Below are 23129 nucleotides of genomic sequence, written 5' to 3'. Positions count from 1 at the left end.
GTGGTGCATCAATGATTACGGTTGTGCTTTCCTTTGAAGTGTCAAGTTCTGTACGTTATGGAAACATTAATTAGGAGTCTAGGACTTCACGGACGGCTTCCCTTTCATGCATGCGTATGTAAGGTGTCCTCCCCATGGACACGATTCTAATTGAATGGTTGTTTCCAATGTCCCAATTTGTAAGATACCGAGCTATGTGAGACGTCGTTGATTAGAGCATGTTGTGGAGCTCATATGCCAACTAGATTAGCGTTATGACAACCATCCATTTTCGTTTGTGGTCTTAATACTTTCTTGCTTGCCGGAGTTGTCATTTCTAAATGGGTTTATGTTTTTAGTCGAACCCATTCAATTAATTCTTTTTTCGTTTGTGTTTGATGGTAGAGGCGTTCATATTACAAATACGTTTTCAAGTTATTCTCATACTATGGCATAACTAACGGGTTCCACACTACTGTGATTTCCATCTACCTTGACGGTGTCTTCTTGACGGGCAAGTAATTGTGCCTTGCCCGCTTCTTCATCCCAGTCAATTCTTGTGACAAAGATCAACAGCAAAATCAAACAGGCAACCATCCCGACCAAGAACCCTATCAACAGCCCGCTGAGTCCAAGTGCGGCCTTGAAGGCTAGAATCACACCCAGAGGCAGAGCCAGAAGGTAGAACCCACCAAGATTGGCATACACGCCCAAACATGGCCTCGCTGTTCCACGGACAATTCCTCCACACACTGCTAACGGGAAATTCACCACTTCCACCAAAGCCATTAGCAACATCGTCTTCTTTACACCTCTTATGATCCCCTTGTCATGGCTAAACAGGGGTCCCCATATTCCTTTGGCTGCGACCATCACCGAGCCACCTATGCAGCCCGAGACGATGCTCACTGCCAGAGTCCAATAAGCTGACCGATAAGCAGGGCCAGCTCGGTTTGCGCCAAGCTCATTCGACACACGTGTTGATGCACACGTGGCTAGTGATAGCATCACGGAGTAGAGCAGATAGTCGAAGTTCAGCACTATTGCCAACACTCCAACTGCCTGCTTGGCATTTTCTAGCCGTCCTGTGAGCAACATTAAAATCTCATAGCACCACCATTCAAGGCAGGTAGTGAGGCAGCATGGCCCGCAGAGCTTGAGCAACCTGAGGAAGTCACTAATGCCTTGATCCCACCACCCTCCATCCTTCCACCTTATCTCCTTACTATTTTCCATCAGAAACACATACAAGGCAAGTAGAATCACCACCATAAGATCGGTGATCCAAACTGCCATTGAAACTCCTTCAAGACCCTTGGCTTTTGCAAGTAATATGTTGATGGGTACGTGAAAAGCTAACGCCAGAGCGGAGCTAAACATTATAGGAACCGTTATGCTCTGTGAGCTCAAGTAGGCTTTGAGTGGACATAGGAATGAAGTGACTACCAAATCAGGGAGGAGATAGATAAGATAGCTCTTTGCTACAATTGAAATGTCTTTTTGTTGTCCAAAAAAGATAAGAATCTTGTCAACATTGAGCCACAAGAACGTTATGGGCAGTGTTGTGAGTAGTAACAAGATGATTGACATGAGAAGGGTCTTGCGAAGTAGTTTAAAGTTTTTGGCTCCGAATGCTTGACCACACATGGGTTCCATGGCGCCACAGAGCCCGTTCAAGACAGAGAAACCGGTGACATTAGCGAATGTGAACCCAAGTGCTCCACCTGCCAATTTGAGCTCCCCAAGCCGTCCTAAAAATGCTGTTGTGATTGTTTGTTTTGCAAACCATGCGAAATTCATGGCTATCAAGGGAAGAGCAATTCCCCTCTGCACTTTTAGCTCCAAAAGCATAACTTCTGCAAGGTTGGCAGGCCATTTTTTAGTTGGAGGTGGTGGAGATGAAGGTGGCTGAAAGATTTTCTCACTCGGGTACTTCTCGTCCAATTTCGGGGATGCAGACATTATTGCTTGGCACGATGACTTGGTGGGTTTGCTAGCTACATATATATTTTCTTTGCTGAAAGATGAGAACTTTCGCCTCTTTTTTTTTTTTTTTGTAAGTTTAGTTATGTTTGGCAGCGGTTTGAGTGCATGGGTTTCGTGAGTGAGAAGTTAGTTCTTCCGATAGAGGATTGGCTTTTGTAACGGCCAATTAAGGAAGAGAGAGAGTTGTGGGTGGATTCTCGTAGTGCGTGATGAGAATGCCTGGCCCATATCATGCTTAAAAATCCCCTCCTGAATCAGATCTTGTTAGATTTTGGCACGCTGAAAATTCAGATCTTGATATGGATCCTGAACGTTTGTAATGGGGTGAAATAGATATTTGAATAAAAAATAAAAAGGCAGCAAAATTTAACAGTACTATATAAAATCAGGAATTTTAAAAAAATATAATTACCATAAGATCGATCATTAAGGTTAATTATCATACTATATATATATATGTGGATAGAGAGAAAAAGTAGTACGTACGTAGTATGCGCAACAGACATTATTTTTTCTACTTTTGGTCCCTTGGACTATAATATATAGCGCACTAGATCAACAAAAATCCAAGAAAATGCACATGAATTAAAGTACTAGAAAACGACTCGCGGGGCTCTTACGTGGATCAATCATCATACGTATCCATCTTTCTCATCTCCATTTATAACGAGTGCATGCACTTGGGTTTTCCACTTGTTCCCCGGCCATTTGTTAAACAATATTGGATCTTTCTCTCTCTCTCCTGCCCATATACATCTCCGGAGAGAGAGAGAGAGAGATTTGGGGGGTCAAGGTTGTGACACGTAGCACCTGACTTACTTGGACTTTAGCTTCAACTCTTTCGAGGCTCAAAATTACAAGTGATATGTGTTGATCAAGTTCCACGAGATATATATAATATTCTACGATGCAGTTTCTTTATGCAGTTGATCAAGTCTCACGAGATTCTATAATTTTGCATGCTGTAATATTCTCTATGCAGATTTGCAATGTTAGGTTGATGACTACGAAATCAGTATCCCAACTCAGTTTAGTGATCTGGAGTACTCTGAATTCACAAGGATCTAAATTTGGAGAGGAGGGAATTTTAGTGTAAATCCAATAGAACACGATAATTAATATTCTAATTAATGCAACTTTCTTATATATGACTTTATAAGCTGGAATGTATGCGAATAAATGTTAGAATATATATATATATATATATATATATATATTATCTGTGTGAGTGCCTATAAGAAATGATATTTTTGGAGTTTTAGTTAGGGTGTGCAAGTTTCATGATTTTTTTTTTTAAAAAATGGATAAATCTAGAAACTACTTAAAAAAATTATTTTAAAATAAAAAATCTTATTTTTTTAAAGTGAGTGCGCAGATCAACTTGCATACCATAAGACTATATTTAGAATTAATATATATATATATATATATGGAACGTACCAAATAGAATGTTGGACTTTAACATAACCACAATATTAAACAAGATATATATATAGTGATTTAATGATCAGTTTAGTAATCTTAGTGTACATAAAAATAAAAATAAAAAAACTAGCTGGAAGGGCGACACTCTTGGTACCACCTGAAAAATTGGTACAATCTTCGTCAATCATCAATCAAAAGGAGAGAGGCACTAAGTTTCTTTTTTCTGAATATATCAAAAGGAGAGAGGCACTAAGTTTCTTTTTTCTTTTTTAAATGTTCGAGTACTCTCCAATAAAAGATCAATTAATGCACCGATCTGTGTGAAGTGGAAGTTGGCACTCGGTGACAAATTAAGGTTGGGTGACAGATCATGATCAGTCCAAATACAGTGGATGAGCATTATCTTGCTAAATATTATCGAGTGGTCCACCCACCAATCAATATTCACTTATGAGGAATTGTTGATTAGTAATCATGATGATAACCCATCGAAGTACCGCTTTTATGCAAAAGATGAATGTTGCTCCATCAGTTTAAAATTAAGACAAGTGATAGTTTAATATAACACCAAAATAGAAATCTCGAACAATTTATCAATTTAAACTTTGGTGCTCATGACATGAAGCATGCATGCTTTGAGCTGAAGTTCTTGAAGTGAGCCTGCATAGAACATGTCCCTCGGGAAAATATTTTTACCATTATAAAGAGATCTCATAAAAGTAAACTCATAAATTGATATGATTTGATGTAGTATGTTAGATTGTAAAGCTATTTTTATTATAAATTAGATTTAACATATCATATGAACCTATATTAATTTATAAATTTATTTATAGCACTTCTTCCACTATAAATATGCACTCGTACTCCAAGCCGGAAGGCTTTCATCATGGATACATTGCACAACACATTGTACAATAATATTTTATAAAATGATATTATTTTTATAAATTATTTTATAAAAATATCTTTCATTTAAAACATAGTTGTATAAATAGTTATGAACCTTTCATCATGAGTCGTTTCAATCTTCCTTTCCTAACAAAAATCATCTTCTGATCGGTACAAGTTTCGGTATAACGTAATCGACACCATCCCTAGCATCGATCCCACCCACAACCTTTCGAGTCTTTTTTTGGCAAATACTTATTGATATTATAAAATACTTTTAGTGGAAGATCGTAGCGTTCCTCTTTACTTTGTCTGGCCAATAAAGATGGGTGCTTGATGACAGTGGACAGGACATCTTTCCATAGCTATCTGGCGAAAGTAAGTATAAAGGCTGAAATTAATGTCTTCATTAGAATATTTAACGTACACGACTCTCAAAATGAGGATTATTGGAACATACAAAAACGACATTTTGTAGTTTGTACTCTCATATTTCTGGAGTAGTCTCATTTTCCCGCCCCCCTCTCTTGATTAATATTAATGTTACCCTTCCCAAATAATACGAGTCTTTGCATATATCATTCATTGCAGACGACAAACTGGAAAGTTAACCTCCTAAATTGTGCTTTAAGATCTGCACGCTTTAAGATTGGGTTTACACAATGCTTGGTTAAACTCATATAGTCAAGTTAGTTTGTAGATTTATTTTTATGAAACTTCTTTATAGTTGTAGCAATTATCTACCCAAAAGATTAATAATACTTACAATTTAAATGCTTTAAAACTCGATATAGAATCTAGTTTCCACTTAATATACAACCAATTGAATTTAGCAATGTAAGCTTTTATAACCCTTGTGATCCACACTCCAACCAGGTACATACCCGAATATGTGGAAATGATGAGGATATTCTTTTTTGTCAATACTGATTGAACAAATTAAGACTAAGATTTTGTTTAGTTACACAGATGAGATGAGATAAACAATCTATAAATAATAGTAAAATAATTTGATAATAGTAGTGAAATGGTTTGAATTAAAATTTTTATAAAGTTTTGAGAAATGAGAGATAAAAAGTTGAATAAAAATATTATAATTTTTTTATTTTTTTTTTAAAATAGACTTCATTCATTCATAAAAGCAAAGTTACAATTTAGACTGATACATATAGGGAAAAACCCAGATTATAAGCCAACTACTCAAGATTTGGATTCGACCAATACACAAATTCATTTATGACTGGTATGGTTTTAACTTCTATAACTCTCTACAGACAAACAGTCTAAGAGATCACACTCTGTCTGAAGCAGAGATTTCAAACCCCATCCTCTAGAGGAGGAAATAACAAAAAACGTAAATGATACATAGGAAAATAGCGAAACATAGTTTGGAAAGCTGTAGATACACATTTTCAACCTTAGAAAAAAAAAAAAAAAAGCAAACAAAAACTAGAGAGAATAGGGAGGAGGGAGGAGGGATGAGGGAGGGAGGTGCCAAAGCTCCAACCCCCCTCCTCTGGTCCTAGTTTTTTGAGGGGATTGTGCTAGAGAGAAAAGGGAGAAAGCGAGAGCTGTGCTAGGGTTTTTTTTGTTCTCTTCCAAGATTTTCTTCTAAATAAAAATATTATAAAGTTAAAAGAACGTTAGAGTATAATTTTTTAATATTATTTTTATTTTACGATTTGAAAAAGTTGATTTTTTTTTTTATTTTATTTAGAAGTTTGAAAAAATTATAATGATTAAGTGATGATTAGATGAAAAAGTTAAAAATTTGAAATTAAAAAATATTTGTGCTTGAATAGTGTTTAGATGTTGAGATGAGATGAAAAGAGATTAGGGGTGTGCATCCGACTTGGATTTTTTTCTAGTTCGGTCTGGAACTCGGAAATCTAAGCAAATCTGAGCGGTTATCCGTTTGGATCCTATTATGTATCCGATTATTTAACTGGTTATCCATAATCAGATATTTTTTTTAAATAGAATTTTTGTTTTAAAAAATGCCCGGGTTGTAACCGGTTTTACTCGAGCAAGTATCCGTACGGTTTTAAAAATCCGGGTACATATTCGAATATTTCTGAATATCCAAATTCATATCCGGATGCACAGTTCTAGATGAAATGATGAAAAAAATTTGTGGAACTAAACCGGGCCAAAAGTATAATAGATATGCGAATGAGAATGCCTAGTCTACTCAATATAATACTCGATCCTGGAAGACATTCATTCCCGTAAGAGACTCGAACACACGTAGATTGTGGGCCTAGTGGCATAGACACAAATCGAACCATAAGCTTCATTTATTCTTTTGGGTAGGCACTTCGGGTTGGGCCTACTTTCTACCATAATTTCCGTGTGCTGGGAGGGAAGTAATGACGCGAATGGGCCTTGGTTCGTTTGGAGCATATATAGTTTAATCCAGGCCCAGAGAGAGATCAAAGAGAGGATATCATGCTGGGTTGGGCTATTTTTTCCCTGTTACTATGTCTTTCAGTCTCTTTTTTTTTTTTTTTTAAAGAAACAAATTTCTATATATAAGCTCAATATATGTGACCATACTGCTCATGATTTGATGTGAGTATTGAGTGTTGTAGGATTTATATGATGTATTTATCTCTTTTTAAATCAGACTATATATATATAATATGGATATCATTATTTACAAAGGAATGTTTTGTCTTTAAACATGTATTTACCTCATAACATGTTGGAAAAATTAACACACAAACTCAAAGAGACATGATGAGGAGATAATAATTTTTCAATCTCCAGCACAGACAACAAAAGGACTATAAAATTTTATAAGGTATCTAATTCTCTACAAACAACACACATATATATTATTGTTTTCATTCTGATCTTATTGTTTTTGGTTCCTATGGATTGATCTCTAGTTAAAATATTAACAAATAGCATCCCCTAGATATCATGATCATCATGATCTTTTAGGCTATATATATATATATATATATATATATATATATCAAGTAAATATTATATATATTTTAAATATCACTAAAATTCCACTTTTAGTGTGCATGGGACAAGGCATAAAAACATAATAGTTCATTTTGAATACAATATTTATCCGTTATCATCAGCTTCTTTCCCTCAATAAATTAATCCCTCTAGCTATATGCTAATGATGAATACAAATATTCATGTCTCTAACGGGGGCACAAGTGCTTGGATTAAATCAAGTACTATAAATCATAATTAATGAAACATACTTTAGTTCTACAACTTTCAACAATGTTAATTGTTTAATTGTTCTTTATTATGAAATAATTTACAAGTACAACGTACAATTGTATAAGCTAGCTAGGGCGCTACTCAAGATCGATACATTAATGTTGGATCACTTAGGAATTGAATTCTAGTAGCTAGATTACCTCAAATTAACACTCATATTTTTTGTATGTATGTTCATTATATAATTAACATGTTGGGATTTCGCCCAACCATCATGCTCTAGAAAGATCTCATGTTTACTAGCTAGCTAGGATGTATGTGTGCAATTTAAATTTATTTTTCTAAGGCTCCTAATCATGTGATCAGTTCCATATTTAGAATTCCACTTCGATGTAGATCAAAAGGTGCTATATATGATTTGATCACCATACATCAAGGAGAAAAAAAAAATGAGAAATAATATTTATAGTCATAGAATGTGTAAGTATCGCACATTCTCTTTAAAAAAAATGGTTAAATCTGGGACTAATCAGATGATGAAAAATTATTTTTTTAATAATAGATCTACTTTTTTTAAAAGGAAGTGTGTAGACTAATACAAGCTAAGATTGTATTTAACATTACTATAACAAATCATTGACGATCTTGCAAACAAACGATTGAAGCAAGTAATTAAGCCTCTAAAAATAAATTAAAAAGACGTATATAGGAGGCAAGTAACTATAACGGCATAAAAAGTAGTGATAAGTAATGAGAAATAGCTAATAAACCAATTAATCATATGGTCATTATAATAATAGCATAAACCTGGCATGCATGGCATGGCATGGCATGCATGCATCTATATATATAACCTAGCTAGCTTCAATGTGAATGGGAAAACTTTCATACATACAATTAATGCTGGAAACTTAATTCATATATGGGATAATGCTTGTATATATTTCATGCAATGACTTCCTGCAGAAAGATTCCAAATGATAAACTGCCAATTAATTAGCTAGCCAGGCTGGTCATCTTCCGTTTTGTCGTATCCTTAGTCTCTGATGAACAACAATTCAAAATTAACTAGATCTGCATTAAATGATCAATTAATTAACTCACATGTGAAAGGATTTGATCTTCCTCCGATCGATCCCTTTAATTTGGCTGATGCTATATATGCGCGCAACTGTACAGTACCGAAAATATAGGGCTGACGAGAAAGCAGACACATGAGGCAACAACATTAACACAATGCCAGATTTAAGGTCACATGATGTGCCTGCTTTCACATGGGGACTTGGATTTAATTATGTTTTCCCACCATAATTTCTCTGCTCATGATAATCCCGTCTTATTTTATTTAGCCCTAGTCCATGGACTTGCTAATTCATTCATAATGAATTGTTTATATATATATATATATATATATATATATATATTATATGGAGATGGTGACGATCGAGTACTTGATTTGTTTATTGAAATTACATTAATTAGATTAAGATATCATGTGTTTTAAACTATGATTAAATGATCAGTAGGTAGCTAGCTAGCATTGACACTTTGCAATATGTTATCTTTCATTGGCCTCATCATCATCATTATCAAGAAATACCGCTAGTCGCATGCATTATGACCTCTTTCAAATTAAGAATCTGGCTGATCGATCAGAAGAACTCAACTACTTTCGTTAAACAGTATGTATGTATTCAGTGAAATTTTAATGAGATCATGTAAACCAAACTCGTCGTTAATAATATTCAACGCAAACAATCTGCTCATGTTGATCTTATCATGATTTCGAGGTCTTAATTAACCACGACTTTGAACCCAGTAAGGACAGCGTAGCAATGCTTACTGGCCTTTTAGGAACCCGTGAACTCCTCGTAGCTAGGACAATATATATATAACTGGTGCTCGATCGATCGGAAACTGCTTTAACTTACAACTGATCTGTACGTGTATTTGAAAGCCCACAATTAAGTACGCTAGCTGTTTCTGGGAATTAACTTGAAAGTCTTCATTTATAGTTATATATATTAATTGTGGAAAAGATGTGAGCAGCCTAATTATTAATGTTACTTCATATTAATTATATTATATTATGGTTCATGATTTGATCAAAACTTTGTGACCGGCAGGATATCTACATATCAATTAATTTCCTTCTGATAAGATAGGGCCAGATCAAAGGTCAATGAATTTTAATTTCAATGCTGTCTTGTTCTTTTCGAGACGAGATCATGAAATGTGTGGTTGTAGCTTAATTAATTCAAGACCTACGGTTTGACTTATCAATAAAAATGTTAACATTTGTGGCGTGCATACGAAGATCAAAAATATTATTAGACTGAGAAAACTCAAAACGTAAAATAAATCAAGTTTTAGGTGAAACAACGATAATATTATTAATACATGTCTTTATCCAGTGCATTCATTTTACAGATTGAAAATTTATAAGTTGGTGTAGATAATAGATTCAGTAAAGTGTAATTTATATGATATAATTTGATTTGATAGATAAATTTTATAATTTAAATCTTACAAATCAAATCTTATCATTTAAGTACTGATGTGGATGGTGAATTAATAGAATAATTTTTACAAATTATATCTTTCAGTTTTTTTTTTTTAAATATTCCATGCAGTGAAAAGGCCGAGACATTGATCATGCATGGCGAGAGAAACATCTGAGTATAACTGAGGGCGCTAAAATCCTTGATATAGTTTGAGATGTTTATATTTGGCCTAAAACAAAATTAATCTTATACGTACATACATATATATAAACACACACCTCAAAGCTCTCTTCCGCCAGCAAAGTGAGATATTGAAATGTACATGTTCTTCCGTCAACTCAATTGATCAAGGCTATGGGTCATAAGGAGTGATCTGATCTTATGTTTAGCATGTGCAATGCCTCCAGGAGAGGCTCAAGTCACTGCATATGGACATATAATTTTCAAACAATGTGGAATTTTATATACTATTTATCCTAATTATTACTCAGCATGGGGTATTATCATACCTACATAATTTAGTCTCAGCATCGTAGCTAGGTAGCTTGCTAGCTAGCTAGTTTCTGTATATATGAAGAGGTCACCATATCTATGCCAAGTGCCAACATCGTGAGCTGAACCTTTTGAAATGTCCCATCATTTTGGAAAAATATGCTAGATGGTGTGTCAAGGTAGATCAGCTTAACATTTTTTGTTTCTTTTAGGCTGAAGTCATGATCATTAAGTAGGGGAACAAGAGAAGTCATGTGTATTATAAATTAATCCTTTGAATCCTAAGCTCATTCCCAACACAGCACTCAAATAGAAGTGTTAGAATTTAGTTTGTAATTGCTTTCACAAAAGAGAGAAGCTTGGAGTCGTATGAGTGTCAAAATAATTTTCACACAAATTAATAAAAAACAACCACGTAAGCACTTCAAAAAAAATCAGATATGAGTCCTCATGCACATAACAAACGCTCTCCCTCTCCTTCTTTCTTCCCAAAACTTCACGGCCCCAACTCGGCAAGGAATGAAAGCAGGGATTCTGGGTAGGGCGGTGAAATCGACGTGGGCCTGCGTGGCCTTGAGGGTAGTAGAAGACCTTGGAGTTAACCGGAGGCATCTGGACCATACCTCCGGCGCAGGCGTGCCATAGCTGAGAATCCAAGCACTTCTCTGCCTTCATTCTTAGAATGCGAATTTTGAGAGTTGAAAATCCGCGATAAAACAAAACAGTCTCTTTTATGATTATTATATTGGAGTTTTTTTCAAGGAAACAAAGGCTTCTACTCCACAACGCTTGAAGGAGCTCCAGTCTATAACTCAGTAAATGTTGTGAGCAACCGAAAAAGTTAAAAAAAAAAAACAAGTTAAGCATGCATAAGAAGTGAACCACTTCATTAAATTCACACCGTCGGGTGAGGGCTATCGTTCTATGAAAATAAAAGTCCACTTTTTCACCTTCTTTTCTGAGCATTAAAATCAAAGATAAGCAGCCGTATGATAAGGATAAGACTAAACAGATTCAAATACCAAGTCCAACTCCAGGATAAGAGGATAAGTTCAATGCGGATTCAAAAGACATTCACTTCAAGTCCAATACCATTCCAGAGCATTCGGATGCTACCGTTTCCAGCCCACGTTTATAGGAGATCATGTATATCATAGTTTAAATTTCAAACCTTGTAACTGACTCTCTCTCTTTTGTAATCAGTTTATTCTATATATACACACGCTCATCAGCCATTAAAGGCAGAGAGCATAACAAAGCAAATATCCTTTTGTTTTATGGTATCAGAGCCAACGTGACTAACGTCAATGGCATCCTCTTCCGCTTCGTCTCTCTCAAACACACCCGTTACCCCTCCTAGCATCCAAAGCTTGGTGACCATCAAACTGAGTAGTGACAACTACTTGCTATGGAGAGCACAAATCACTCCATATCTCAGAGGCCAACGTCTTTTTGGCTATATCGATGGGAATCGTCCTCAACCTATCCAATATATTTCAAACCCAGCAGCTGATTCATCCACTACAGCCCCTCCTCTGCTTCTCAATCCAGAATTTACTCACTGGTTTGACCAAGACCAGATTGTTTTGAGTATTCTAATGTCCTCCTTATCGGAAAGCATTCTTGCCAAAGTGGTTGGTGTTACCACGTCTCGAGAGGTGTGGTCTGCACTCGAAAAAATGTATTCCTCTCATTCTCGAGCTCGTCTCTCAACAACTCGACGACAACTCTCCACTGTCACGAAGGGGGGCTTGTCCATCTCAGATTATTTTCAGAGTGTAAAGTCACTGGCTGACACTCTTGCAGCCATTGGACATCCACTTCCAGACACTAAAATTATCTCATATTTGCTTGGTGGCCTAGACTCTTCTTACGATCCTATTGTTACGTCCATTCAAACACGGGATACTCCCATGGAGCTTGAAGATGTCTTTGGTCATCTCCTCAACTTTGAGTTACGCTTACAGCAACATCATCAAGTTGTTGAAGCTACAATTGGTTCTGCCAATGTCGCCACTCGCGCTAACCAATCCCGTGGCCATTCTGGTAAGCCACACTACCCGAATCGTGCCCCATCGTACTCAGGTTCGCGTGGTCATCATAGGGGCCGAGGTGGTCGTCATGGGTCCTCTGGTGGTAATCGACCAATGTGCCAAATTTGTGGCAAAGCTGGACATCTCGCCATCAAGTGTTTTCATCGTTTTGATCAAGCTTATCAAAACATGCCGAACAACATGTCTGCATTTTATACAGCGCCACAAGCCTCAGCTGATACACAGTGGTATCCCGACACCGGCTCCACCAATCATCTGACTAATGATATTCAAAACTTGAATCTCCATGCTGAGACTTATAATGGTGTGGATCAAATTCAAGTAGGAGACGGGGCAGGTTTGGATATTGCTCACATAGGTTCTTCTGAAATTAAATCCTCACAATCTGGTTTTACCCTTCACAATATTTTACATGTTCCACAAATTAAAAAGAACCTTATCTCTGTGAGCCAATTTACCAAAGACAATAATGTATTTATTGAATTTCACTCATCTTATTTTCTTGTGAAGGACGAGGTCACGAAGAAGGTTCTTCTGCAAGGCACGCCTAAAGATGGACTTTATCCTTTCCCCGCATCCATCTCGACCACTTCGTCGTCTCAATCCTTTCTATGTCAACGTGTTTCCTTGGAGGTATGGCACCGTCGTTTGGGACATCCCACCTACCAAACTGTCAAGCATCTTGTGTCTAAATTCTCTCTTCCAGTTTCTTCCAATAAAATACCAGGTGTTTGTTCAGCATGCCAACAAGGGAAGAGCCATCGTCTTCCCTTCCCAGCCTCTCAGTCTATTTCAGCTCATCTTCTAGATTTAATTTTTTCTGATGTATGGGGTCCATCTCCTATTTTATCAACAAAAGGCAATAAATATTATGTTTCATTCGTTGATCATTTTAGCAAATTTGTTTGGCTCTATCCTCTTGCAAATAAATCTGACGTCTTCACCATTTTTACTCAATTTCAAAAAATGGTTGAACGTCAATTTAATCGTCAAATAAAATGTGTCCAAACAGATTGGGGTGGTGAATTTCAAACTCTTAATCGATATTTTCAACAAGTGGGAATTCAACATCGTATTTCTTGCCCTTACACCTCGCAACAAAATGGCTCTGTTGAGAGGAAACATCGACATGTTGTTGAAATGGGTTTATCCCTATTATCTCAAAGTTCTACTCCTCATTGTTTTTGGGATGATGCTTTTCTAATGGCAACCTATCTCATCAATCGTCTTCCAACTGCTCCTCTCGGCATATCTCCTTTTGAAAAATTATTTCATCATCCACCTGATTTTTCTACCATTAAGATTTTTGGTTGTGCGTGCTATCCCTATCTCCGACCCTTTAACAAACATAAGTTGGATTTTAGGTCCAAAAAATGTGTCTTCATTGGCATTAGTAACCTCCACAAAGGTTACAAATGCTTTGATCCTGACTCTGGTAAAGTCTTTGTCTCTCGGCATGTAATTTTTGATGAGTCTTTATTTCCATTCACAACACTTACACTGCCTTCAGTTTCTGCCAAATTTCCTCCTGCAGCGTCGTCCACTATGTTACATGTTCTAGTGTCCTCAAATGACCAATCGGACCCTGCTTTTATAATCCTCCATCATCCCCTATTACGACGTCGCATACGGATCCCCCCGAAACGTCAACGTCCCACTTATCTCTTTCCCCAGCTGCGACGACTGAGTCTTCTCCTCTGTTTTCTATTCCTTCTGAGTCTTCTCCTCTGTTTTCAGTTCCTTCATCATCCACGCCGCCTTTGGATCCTGCTCCATCTGCTGCTGCCTTGCCGACTGAATCGCTTCCGACTCGTTCTCACCCGATGACCACCCGCTCACAGAACAATATTGTGAAGCCCAAACAGTTCTTCAACGGCACTACAAGGTATCCTCTGCCCACTGCTCTCCTCACCGTTTCCACCATTCCTACTGATCCCACATCTTACTCTGAAGCTCACAAATTCTCGGACTGGCGTGAGGCCATGGATGCAGAATTCTCTGCTCTTATGAAGCAAGGTACGTGGTCTCTAGTCCCTTATAAAGCTGGCATGAACTTGGTTGGCAACAAATGGGTTTACAAAACAAAAACGCATTCTGATGGCACTCCTGAACGACGGAAAGCCCGTCTAGTTGCAAAGGGCTGTCACCAACAGCAAGGGTTAGACTATGATGATACCTTCAGTCCTGTCATCAAGCCTACAACTATTCGGCTTGTTCTTAGTCACGCCGTATCTCACAACTGGCCTGTACACCAGATCGACATCAGCAATGCGTTTCTCCATGGCTTTCTCTCTGAAGTTGTATACATGCAACAGCCAGTAGGTTATGTCCATCCTCAGTTCCCTACGCACGTCTGTAAGTTGAACAAGGCATTATACGGATTAAAACAAGCCCCGCGGGCTTGGTTCTCACGACTCAGTGATAAATTGATGGATCTTGGTTTTATTAATTCCCAGTCCGACAACTCTCTATTTGTTTATGTCTCGGATTCTCTTACAATGTATGTCTTGGTATATGTCAGTGACATTTTAATCACAGGATCAAATTCTGATGCCATCACTTATCTTCTTGCCCAACTCAATTGTGACTTTGCTGCCAAAGACTTGGGGCCCTTAAATTATTTTCTCGGCGTGGAGGTCATCTCAGCTTCAGGGAGTCTTTTTCTTTCTCAGAGACAGTATATTCTTAAACTATTGAAACGCACAAACATGTTAGAGGCTAAGCCAGTCTCCTCTCCCATGTCCTCCTCCCAACAGTTATCACTTTTTGATGGCAACCCTTGCCCAGATGAGAATTTATTTCGCAGCGTGGTAGGAGCTCTTCAGTACCTATCACTCACTCGCCCAGATATCTCCTTTGCTGTGAACAAAGTGTGCCAATTCATGCATAAGCCAACCGACATCCATTGGACTGCTGTTAAAAGGATACTAAGGTACCTTAAATTTTCTATTAATTTCGGCCTACTCATCAAGTCTAGTCCTTCAACACAGCTCTCCGTTTATTCCGATGCGGACTGGGCTGGCTCACCTGATGACCGTAAATCCACTTCTGGATACTGCATTTACTATGGTCACAATCTTATTTCATAGAGCTCCAAAAAGCAGCCAACTGTGGCTAGATCAAGCACCGAGGCCGAATATCGTGCTGTTGCTCACACTACTGCCGAGACCTTATGGCTATTATCATTGATTTGTGAACTTCAGATATTTATCCCTTCACGTCCGATCCTATGGTGTGATAACATAGGAGCAACTTATTTGGCGGCTAACCCAGTGTTTCATGCTCGTACAAAACACGTGGAAATTGATTATCATTTTGTCCGTGAAAAAGTTCATAATAAATCATTGGATGTTCGGTTTCTATCTAGTAAGGATCAAATTGCCGATGTGCTCACTAAACCACTGGTTTCTGTTCGTTTCTCCCATCTGCGTGACAAGCTCAACGTGAGGTCTTCCCCGTTGAACTTGCAGGGGCGTGATAAGGATAAGACTAAACAGATTCAAACACCAAGTCCAACTTCAGGATAAGAGGATAAGTTCAATGCAGATTCAAAAGACATTCACTTCAAGTCCAATACCATTCCAGAGCATTCGGATGCTACCGTTTCCAGCCCACGTTTATAGGAGATCATGTATATCATAGTTTGAATTTCAAACCTTGTAACTGACTCTCTCTCTCTTGTAATCAGTTTATTCTATATATACACACGCTCATCAGCCATTAAAGGCAGAGAGCATAACACAGCAAATATCCTTTTGTTTTACGTAGACTCTTTACAGAGACTCAAAACTTTCTGGAAGAGAGGCCTTTTTTGCACTTTTTGAAGCCCCAATTTAGCTAAAAAATAGATGGTAAGCGCAGTCTCTCTCAACAGGAAAAGAGCCTGTATTGAAGTTTGGGATGTTTCACAGATGGAGCTTTACTGCACATTTTGTCTTGATGACAGATATTTCTTCTTCTCCGATCAATCAGAGAAATCAGTCCGACTGTAAGGTGTTCACTGCAGCAGTTTTGGGAAGAAAGAAGGAAAGGGACAGCGTTTGTTCTGTGCATGCGGGCTCATCTCTGATTTTCTAGAGTGCTTACGCACGTGGTTATTTTTTATTGGCCTGTGTAAAAATTATTTTAGCATCCATTCGGCTCCAAGCTTTTCCCTTCACAAAATTTTCGATCGACCATGCTATCATTTAGGGAAAATTTTTTCAAGAGCTTATAGATCAGAAATAAAAGCTTCTCTACTTTCCGACAGTACTAGTTTCCCAACCTTTTCGAAATTCACTTTTATCATTACAATCAAATCTAATTTATCATTCATCAGGGTAATTAAGGTTTTTTTTTTTTATTAATATACATTGTATGAAAAATGTTTATTCATGACCACTTGTTTACATCGACAATAAATAAATTAACAATTATGTTAGGGATGGAAATTCGTGTTCGCATATCCAGTTCGTATATATTGTCAAGTCATGTATTTTTATTTATATAGGTCAACTCGAATACCACCTGTTAAGTTAAACGGATTAGACATTCAAATCCGAAGACGACCCATTTAAATAATGGATTATCCGTTTTGACTCGTTTAATAATTAGTTAGAAATTGGTTTACATGACACAACTCATTTCAATCCGCTTCATGTAAAATGGCTTGAATTAACCTGTATAACTCATTTGACATAATTAACATAATTTTACAGATATAAAAATTAAAATTTATATTTATTAGTAGCCACAATATCTAAAAATAATAATGAAGCTACCTGCTAATAAAGAAATATCAATATTTTTCAAATTTTAACCTATAATAAAACCAATATTGCAAACTAAATTGTAACAAATTATATGAACATAGTCCAGCATATTGAGAAATACCAACATAGTCCAGCATATTATAATATTAATATTACAACTCAACAATAATAAAATTATAATTTTAAAATAAAATTTAAACTGATTGATTTCGGATTAAGCAGGTTGAGATGTCTATTAATTATTAATAGTGTCTTAAAGGGTCAACTTATTTTGAACCAAACCTATTTATATCAAGTTTGCTAATTTTTTGTTAGGTTCATCTTAGATTCACATATTTCTACCCCTAAATTATGTTGCATTAAAATGACGTACGGAGTGGTACCAAAAAATAGAATGCCTAATTTAACATAAAAGTGGACGTATCCCTTCCCGTTGTACGTCTTATTTGCCTTAATGGAAGTGCTGTATGTATATGGGACTGGGTTTTTATGAGTTAGCTGATATTAATACGAGCTATCTCCTTAAATTTTAGGACAAAGAATTGGAGGTTGAAGCTTGGGTAAAAAGGAGATGTATGATCATCAGTAGTTGGGGCCCGCCATGGGAGAGACGACGACTGACAAAGAGCATCTTTTAATGCATGGATTTGCGCCCGGCGGTCATGCGAGAGCTTCTTTCTTTCGGTTTCAGTACTAAACTCTCCGGCGCTCGTGCATGCAGTGGCTCTTTGTGTGTTTGTGTGTGCGTGTCAGCGCCACTCACGCCTCTTTTACTCTCACTCCCATGCATGCACGCCCCCGACACTCTGGATATATCCAGTCAAACCATGCCCACCACCAACCATACACCCTGCCTGTATATGTATTTATGCTCTCTCTCTCCCTCTCCCTCTCTCTCTCTCCTGTGGTTTAGCTCATGGTTAAATCTGTAAGCTGCATTCATTATTAATTAAAATTGAGACAGGTTTTACGTATAATATTGGCCGGGCTCGAGCTTAAATATTGGTCAATCGAACTTTCCGGCTCCTAGTAAGCCTTCAGTTCTCAAGTAATTATTTTAAGGTACTCATTAAACCATACACATACTACTTAAATTTTCCAGGCGTTCTGGAAATAAAATGGCTAGTGTTTATAATATGGTACAGAATAAATCTAAATATGATCCAAGAATATTATTACAATAACTGATGATAGCATGCACCTTTTGATCATGAGTTGCACTGCATATATGCATGGTTCCAGTAAGATCTAGGAAGAAAGAAGCTGCTTTCTCAATCAGCATGCATGTAGTTTATGAGGTATGCTTAGATATATGATCTTCACCACCGTACGATTTCAGTTGACACATTAAAAAAAGCGTCTTTGGTGGAAAAACCTTTCATAAGGACATGAATACCATACAGCTGATCGAATTTGTTAAAAAAAAAACTTACAAACAATATATATTTTTTCGCAGCAAACTAATAATAATAATAATAATAATTAATTCCCATGGCAGCTAGGATCATATATAGATTCATAGATGCTTTTTTAAATCACTGCCTTAACAACACAGTTGAGGCCGGGACCATATATAATTAATTGTGTACGCGTATATATATATATAAAGGCAACAGCTTTTAAACATAAGCTACTAACAGTTTTGGTAAACGTTGTTTTTTGGACTAATTCAAAGAATGCAATTTTGGCCTCTTATGACACCTGTTGACCTGAGCCAGCCGTTCGTTGTGACCCATATTATATATATATATATATATATATATATATATGTGTGTGTGTGTGTGTGTTTGTGTGTGTGTGTGTTGTATGTATCAAAATGAAAGGTGACCGATCGAGTTAGCAATGTTGCCCTAGAGACCAATGACAAACGAGAGTTTCCTTGGTCATGACTAATCTCTAACGAAGGAAAACCTCGAAGAATCGTGGAAAGTAGGACGAATTTCAGTGGAATAGACCCGCAAAGAGAGGAGAAACAGACACGTGTAATGCATACAAGAGCATTTGTGGACCTTATCGTTGGACGTTGAGGTTTTTAATTAGACTTTAAGAGATAAAGATGGAATGTGTAGACCCAAGCGGTTTAATACTGCTGTGGGTCATAGAAAATTGAAGCAAAACCCTATCTCTCTCTCTCTCTCTCTCTCTCTCTCTCTCTCTCTCTCTCTCGCGATCGTGTTAATACATGGCAGTACTCCAATTTAATGTGCCACTGATTATTTCGGTTAAATTACCCAAAGACTACTATGTTTTTCATGGTGTTCTGCTACAGCTAGCTAGCCCCACGCACGAAGACAAACCCCAAGAAATAAAAAACTATTTCGATCCACTGTATTTTGCTTCTTCATTAATAAATCCCTGGTAAACTAAGTGATGACCAAGAACATTAATATATAAAGATCAGTGGTCCTGAGTTTGCATATAGTCAGTGTTTTCACTTCCAAGGTTATAAATTGCGAAAATTTCACTGTTACAAACTTTGAAGACAATCACAACACTTGCTCCGATCCAAACATGCTTATATGGTTCGCATATGAGATTTTTACGTACGTAAATCTGAATTAAAGAGAAAAAAAAAAAAAAAAAACATGGATATATGAAATTAAACAAAATTTGAATGGAAGCTAATTTCAAGTCTAATTCTTTTTGTCTATTTTGAGAGAGAGAGAGAGAGAGAGGATTTGATCATCGAGATCAATCGGACTTGATGCTCCAAGATTTAGAACTATTCCAAGTTTAGATAGCTTATAGCGCAGTTTCCACACACGACCGTGAGGACCCATATACATGAGAGAAAAAAAAAACGTATAAAAAAAGAAAGAAAGAAATTAGAGAGAGAACGTGGAGTGCTGGGTGAAACATAGGGGGAAGGGAGAGATCAAAGAGAGATGTGGGGACCCATCCACCGCCCCTAAGCACGCAGTCTTACCGAAACCAAACCCATCTCTGATCTATTTTGTCAATCTAACCCTAACCCAACACCATCCCCTAGATCAAGAAGAGAACCCCAAACCTATCCTAATTCCCTTCCCTCTTCATCTCTCCCAAACTCTCAACAACACCACCAGGGAAAGCTAGCTCCCCTAAAAGATGGCAGGTTCAGCTATGAATTTGGTGGATGACATCAAAGGTCCACTCATTCTCTCCTTTATGTTGAAGGCTCGTACTACTTAGTTCATTAAACTAGATAAAGGAAGAAGAAAGAAAGCAACAACGCTAGAAAAGGGAAACATCTGAACGTTGTCTTATTATTTATTCCCTCTTCTGCTCCCACTTTCTTTCCTTTGCTTTTGAATTGTAGAACCAATATTACTCCTTTGTCTTTCCATTTTTGTGCTTAGCGTCTGTCTAAGGAAGCTAGTGAGGATCTTGAGATAAGAATTGAAGCTACAAAGTCAAATATCGAATGGATCCAGTTACAGCGCATGGCCATTCTCTTCCCCCTCCTTTCCACACGAGAGATCTTCATCTACATCACCATCAACAGCAGCAATTTCACCACCAACTGCAAAATTCAGAAGATGAGCAAACCGGCAGCAGCGGCCTAAACCGGCCCACAAAACGAGAGCGTGATGAAAACAACAACATCAATACCTGTGAAGGCAACGAACTCGTTGTGGGTCCCGGAGATGGAGAGATCACAAGGAGAGCCCGTGGAAGACCGGCCGGATCTAAGAACAAGCCAAAGCCACCGATCATCATCACCCGCGACAGCGCCAATGCTCTACGCACCCATGTAATGGAAATAGGTGATGGGTGTGATATTGTTGAGAGTGTTGCTACCTTTGCCAGGAGACGTCAGAGAGGTGTCTGCATAATGAGCGGGACTGGCACGGTCACTAATGTGACTCTCAGGCAGCCGGCCTCCCCAGGTGCAATCGTGACTTTACACGGTCGGTTCGAGATCTTATCTCTAGCCGGCTCATTCTTACCACCACCAGCACCACCTGCGGCGACAGGCTTGACTATATATTTAGCAGGAGGACAAGGACAGGTGGTAGGAGGTAGTGTTGTCGGGACGCTAATTGCATCCGGACCGGTTGTGATCATGGCAGCCTCGTTTAGCAACGCTGCATATGAAAGGCTTCCTCTAGAAGAGGAGGAGACTCCGCTGCCAATGCAAGGGAATAATATTGGGTCTCCAGATGCCGTTTCTCAGCAGCAGCAGCAGCAACAGCTTTTGGGAGACGCAAATACGCCTCTTTTTCATGGCTTACCGCCTAATCTTCTCAACTCCATTCAATTGCCAAACGAGGCATATTGGGCTACCGGCCGCCCTCCATACTGATCACAACATTATCATTGAAGGGCATACCAGGTTTTTCACTTTCACATTCATCAGCTCTTCACCTTTCCCAAGACATGATCACCAACATTGTAGCTACAAAGTTTGTTTGTTGAGCATTGCAGGCTTTTACTACTGTTTCTTTTCTTAATTAGCTTTCTTTTTCTTTTTCTGTCTCGCATTTGATGATCATTAGATTATGTGTTTACATGTTGACATGAAGGACTGTAAATTCATGGATTCTTAGAGTGATTTTGATGTTAGTGAAGTCGTAACAAAGTACTGTTTCGTCCGTGTTGTAGTACTACTAGAACCTAGGAGCACAAGAACACATGAGCAACCAGAAAAAAAAAATGGAAGTAGCTAATAAGAATGAGACTTTATCATTCAAGTGCTTTCTTGCCGCTCGATCGCTTCAGTAATTATTGTTCCTTCACTGATTCAGTAGCCACTCAATTACAGAACTCCCTTCCGCTAGCTAGTTAAAAGGTCCTTAAATTGTTCACTTGTCGGACCATATATATATAAACCAATGCTCTAGGACTACTATTTTATGCAGCATTGATCAACGAGAAAGGGAAACGTATTATATGCGTTGGTAGCCTCCTTAATTATTATGAATCTTATTTCTGCTGGCTGTTAAGATGCTGATACGAACAAAGAACTCAAGGAGTGTTGATTGAACCATCTGTTTCAACAATGGGGGCGACACCGCGCTCGCGCCAAGCTCATGATCAAGCTGTGAAGGAATATTTGAGGTATATATGGGCTTAGAGCTTTCACATGAAAGTTTATTTCTACATGTAGAGTTGTGATTAACGAGAGATTTACGATAAATGGGGACATGAAAATATTTAGGGTACTGCTGATTTACACGTGCACGGTTCTGATCAAGCTCCTTTCCGAGGCAAAATTACAACAGCAGCAACAGTACTTCAGTTAAACGGCAACGATAACCACGACGAGAATGTGCCCTCGAGCCCTCGAGCGTTATACTCTCTCTCTCTCTCTCTCTCTCTCTCTCTCGGGTTCAGGGAATAGGGGACTGGATAACCCTTCGAAGTTCTAGCCAAGATTACTCGGAACCCAGTTCATGAGATTCTCTGTATTGAAATTCCTTTGCTTTTTCTCCAAAAGTAACCCGGCCTACAGCCTTACAATTTTTTTAAAAAAGATAATTTCTTGGTTAAAAAAATAAAAATACGTGGAAATAAAAATAAAAATACCGATACTAGACCCTTATAATATATAGGAGAATGATACCAAATAATTAATATAATTTAATGATTTATCTTCATGAATTAAGACTTATTGGAGCCATTCGATCGTCTATCAAATTGCTTAAAACGCCTATCGCTAGAACATTTTACAATAGAAATGTGTGGATTAAAGACTCGCTATGATTTTGAGGTGTTTGTTGAAGGTCTTATTTCCACCATTTTTCATTTTTGAATAGGTTAGATTGATAAAATACCAGCTTACTTATCAAACATGTGTAATATTTAATTAATGATCATGTGAAGTGTAGAATTAGAGTTTGAACTTAGAATATATGTTCTAATATTTTGAAAATGAT

The 23129-nt window shown here is 37.6% G+C and overlaps 2 protein-coding genes across 2 annotated transcripts; one reads left to right on the top strand and one right to left on the bottom strand.

Annotated features, from left to right (window-relative positions):
- Window positions 1-393: 393 nt before the first annotated feature.
- On the bottom strand, window positions 394-2261 carry LOC109020759 (protein DETOXIFICATION 56-like). Its single transcript, XM_019003280.2, has one exon. The coding sequence runs from the start codon at window positions 1939-1941 to the stop codon at window positions 421-423; it is 1521 nt and encodes a 506-aa protein (XP_018858825.2). The 5' UTR covers window positions 1942-2261; the 3' UTR covers window positions 394-420.
- Window positions 2262-20101: 17840 nt separating this feature from the next.
- LOC109020760 (AT-hook motif nuclear-localized protein 24-like) lies at window positions 20102-21816 on the top strand. The gene has a single exon (XM_019003281.2). The coding sequence runs from the start codon at window positions 20675-20677 to the stop codon at window positions 21554-21556; it is 882 nt and encodes a 293-aa protein (XP_018858826.1). The 5' UTR covers window positions 20102-20674; the 3' UTR covers window positions 21557-21816.
- The last annotated feature ends 1313 nt before the right edge of the window (window positions 21817-23129 follow it).

This window comes from Juglans regia, chromosome 9 (assembly GCF_001411555.2).
Source record: "Juglans regia cultivar Chandler chromosome 9, Walnut 2.0, whole genome shotgun sequence".
NCBI lineage: Eukaryota > Viridiplantae > Streptophyta > Magnoliopsida > Fagales > Juglandaceae > Juglans > Juglans regia.
This window is presented reverse-complemented; position numbering and strand designations above follow the sequence as displayed.

Excerpts from the sequence above, each read along its gene's own strand:
- LOC109020759 (XM_019003280.2), bottom strand. The coding sequence starts at position 1,941 with ATGTCTGCATCCCCGAAATTGGACGAGAAGTACCCGAGTGAGAAAATC.
- LOC109020760 (XM_019003281.2), top strand. The coding sequence starts at position 20,675 with ATGGATCCAGTTACAGCGCATGGCCATTCTCTTCCCCCTCCTTTCCAC.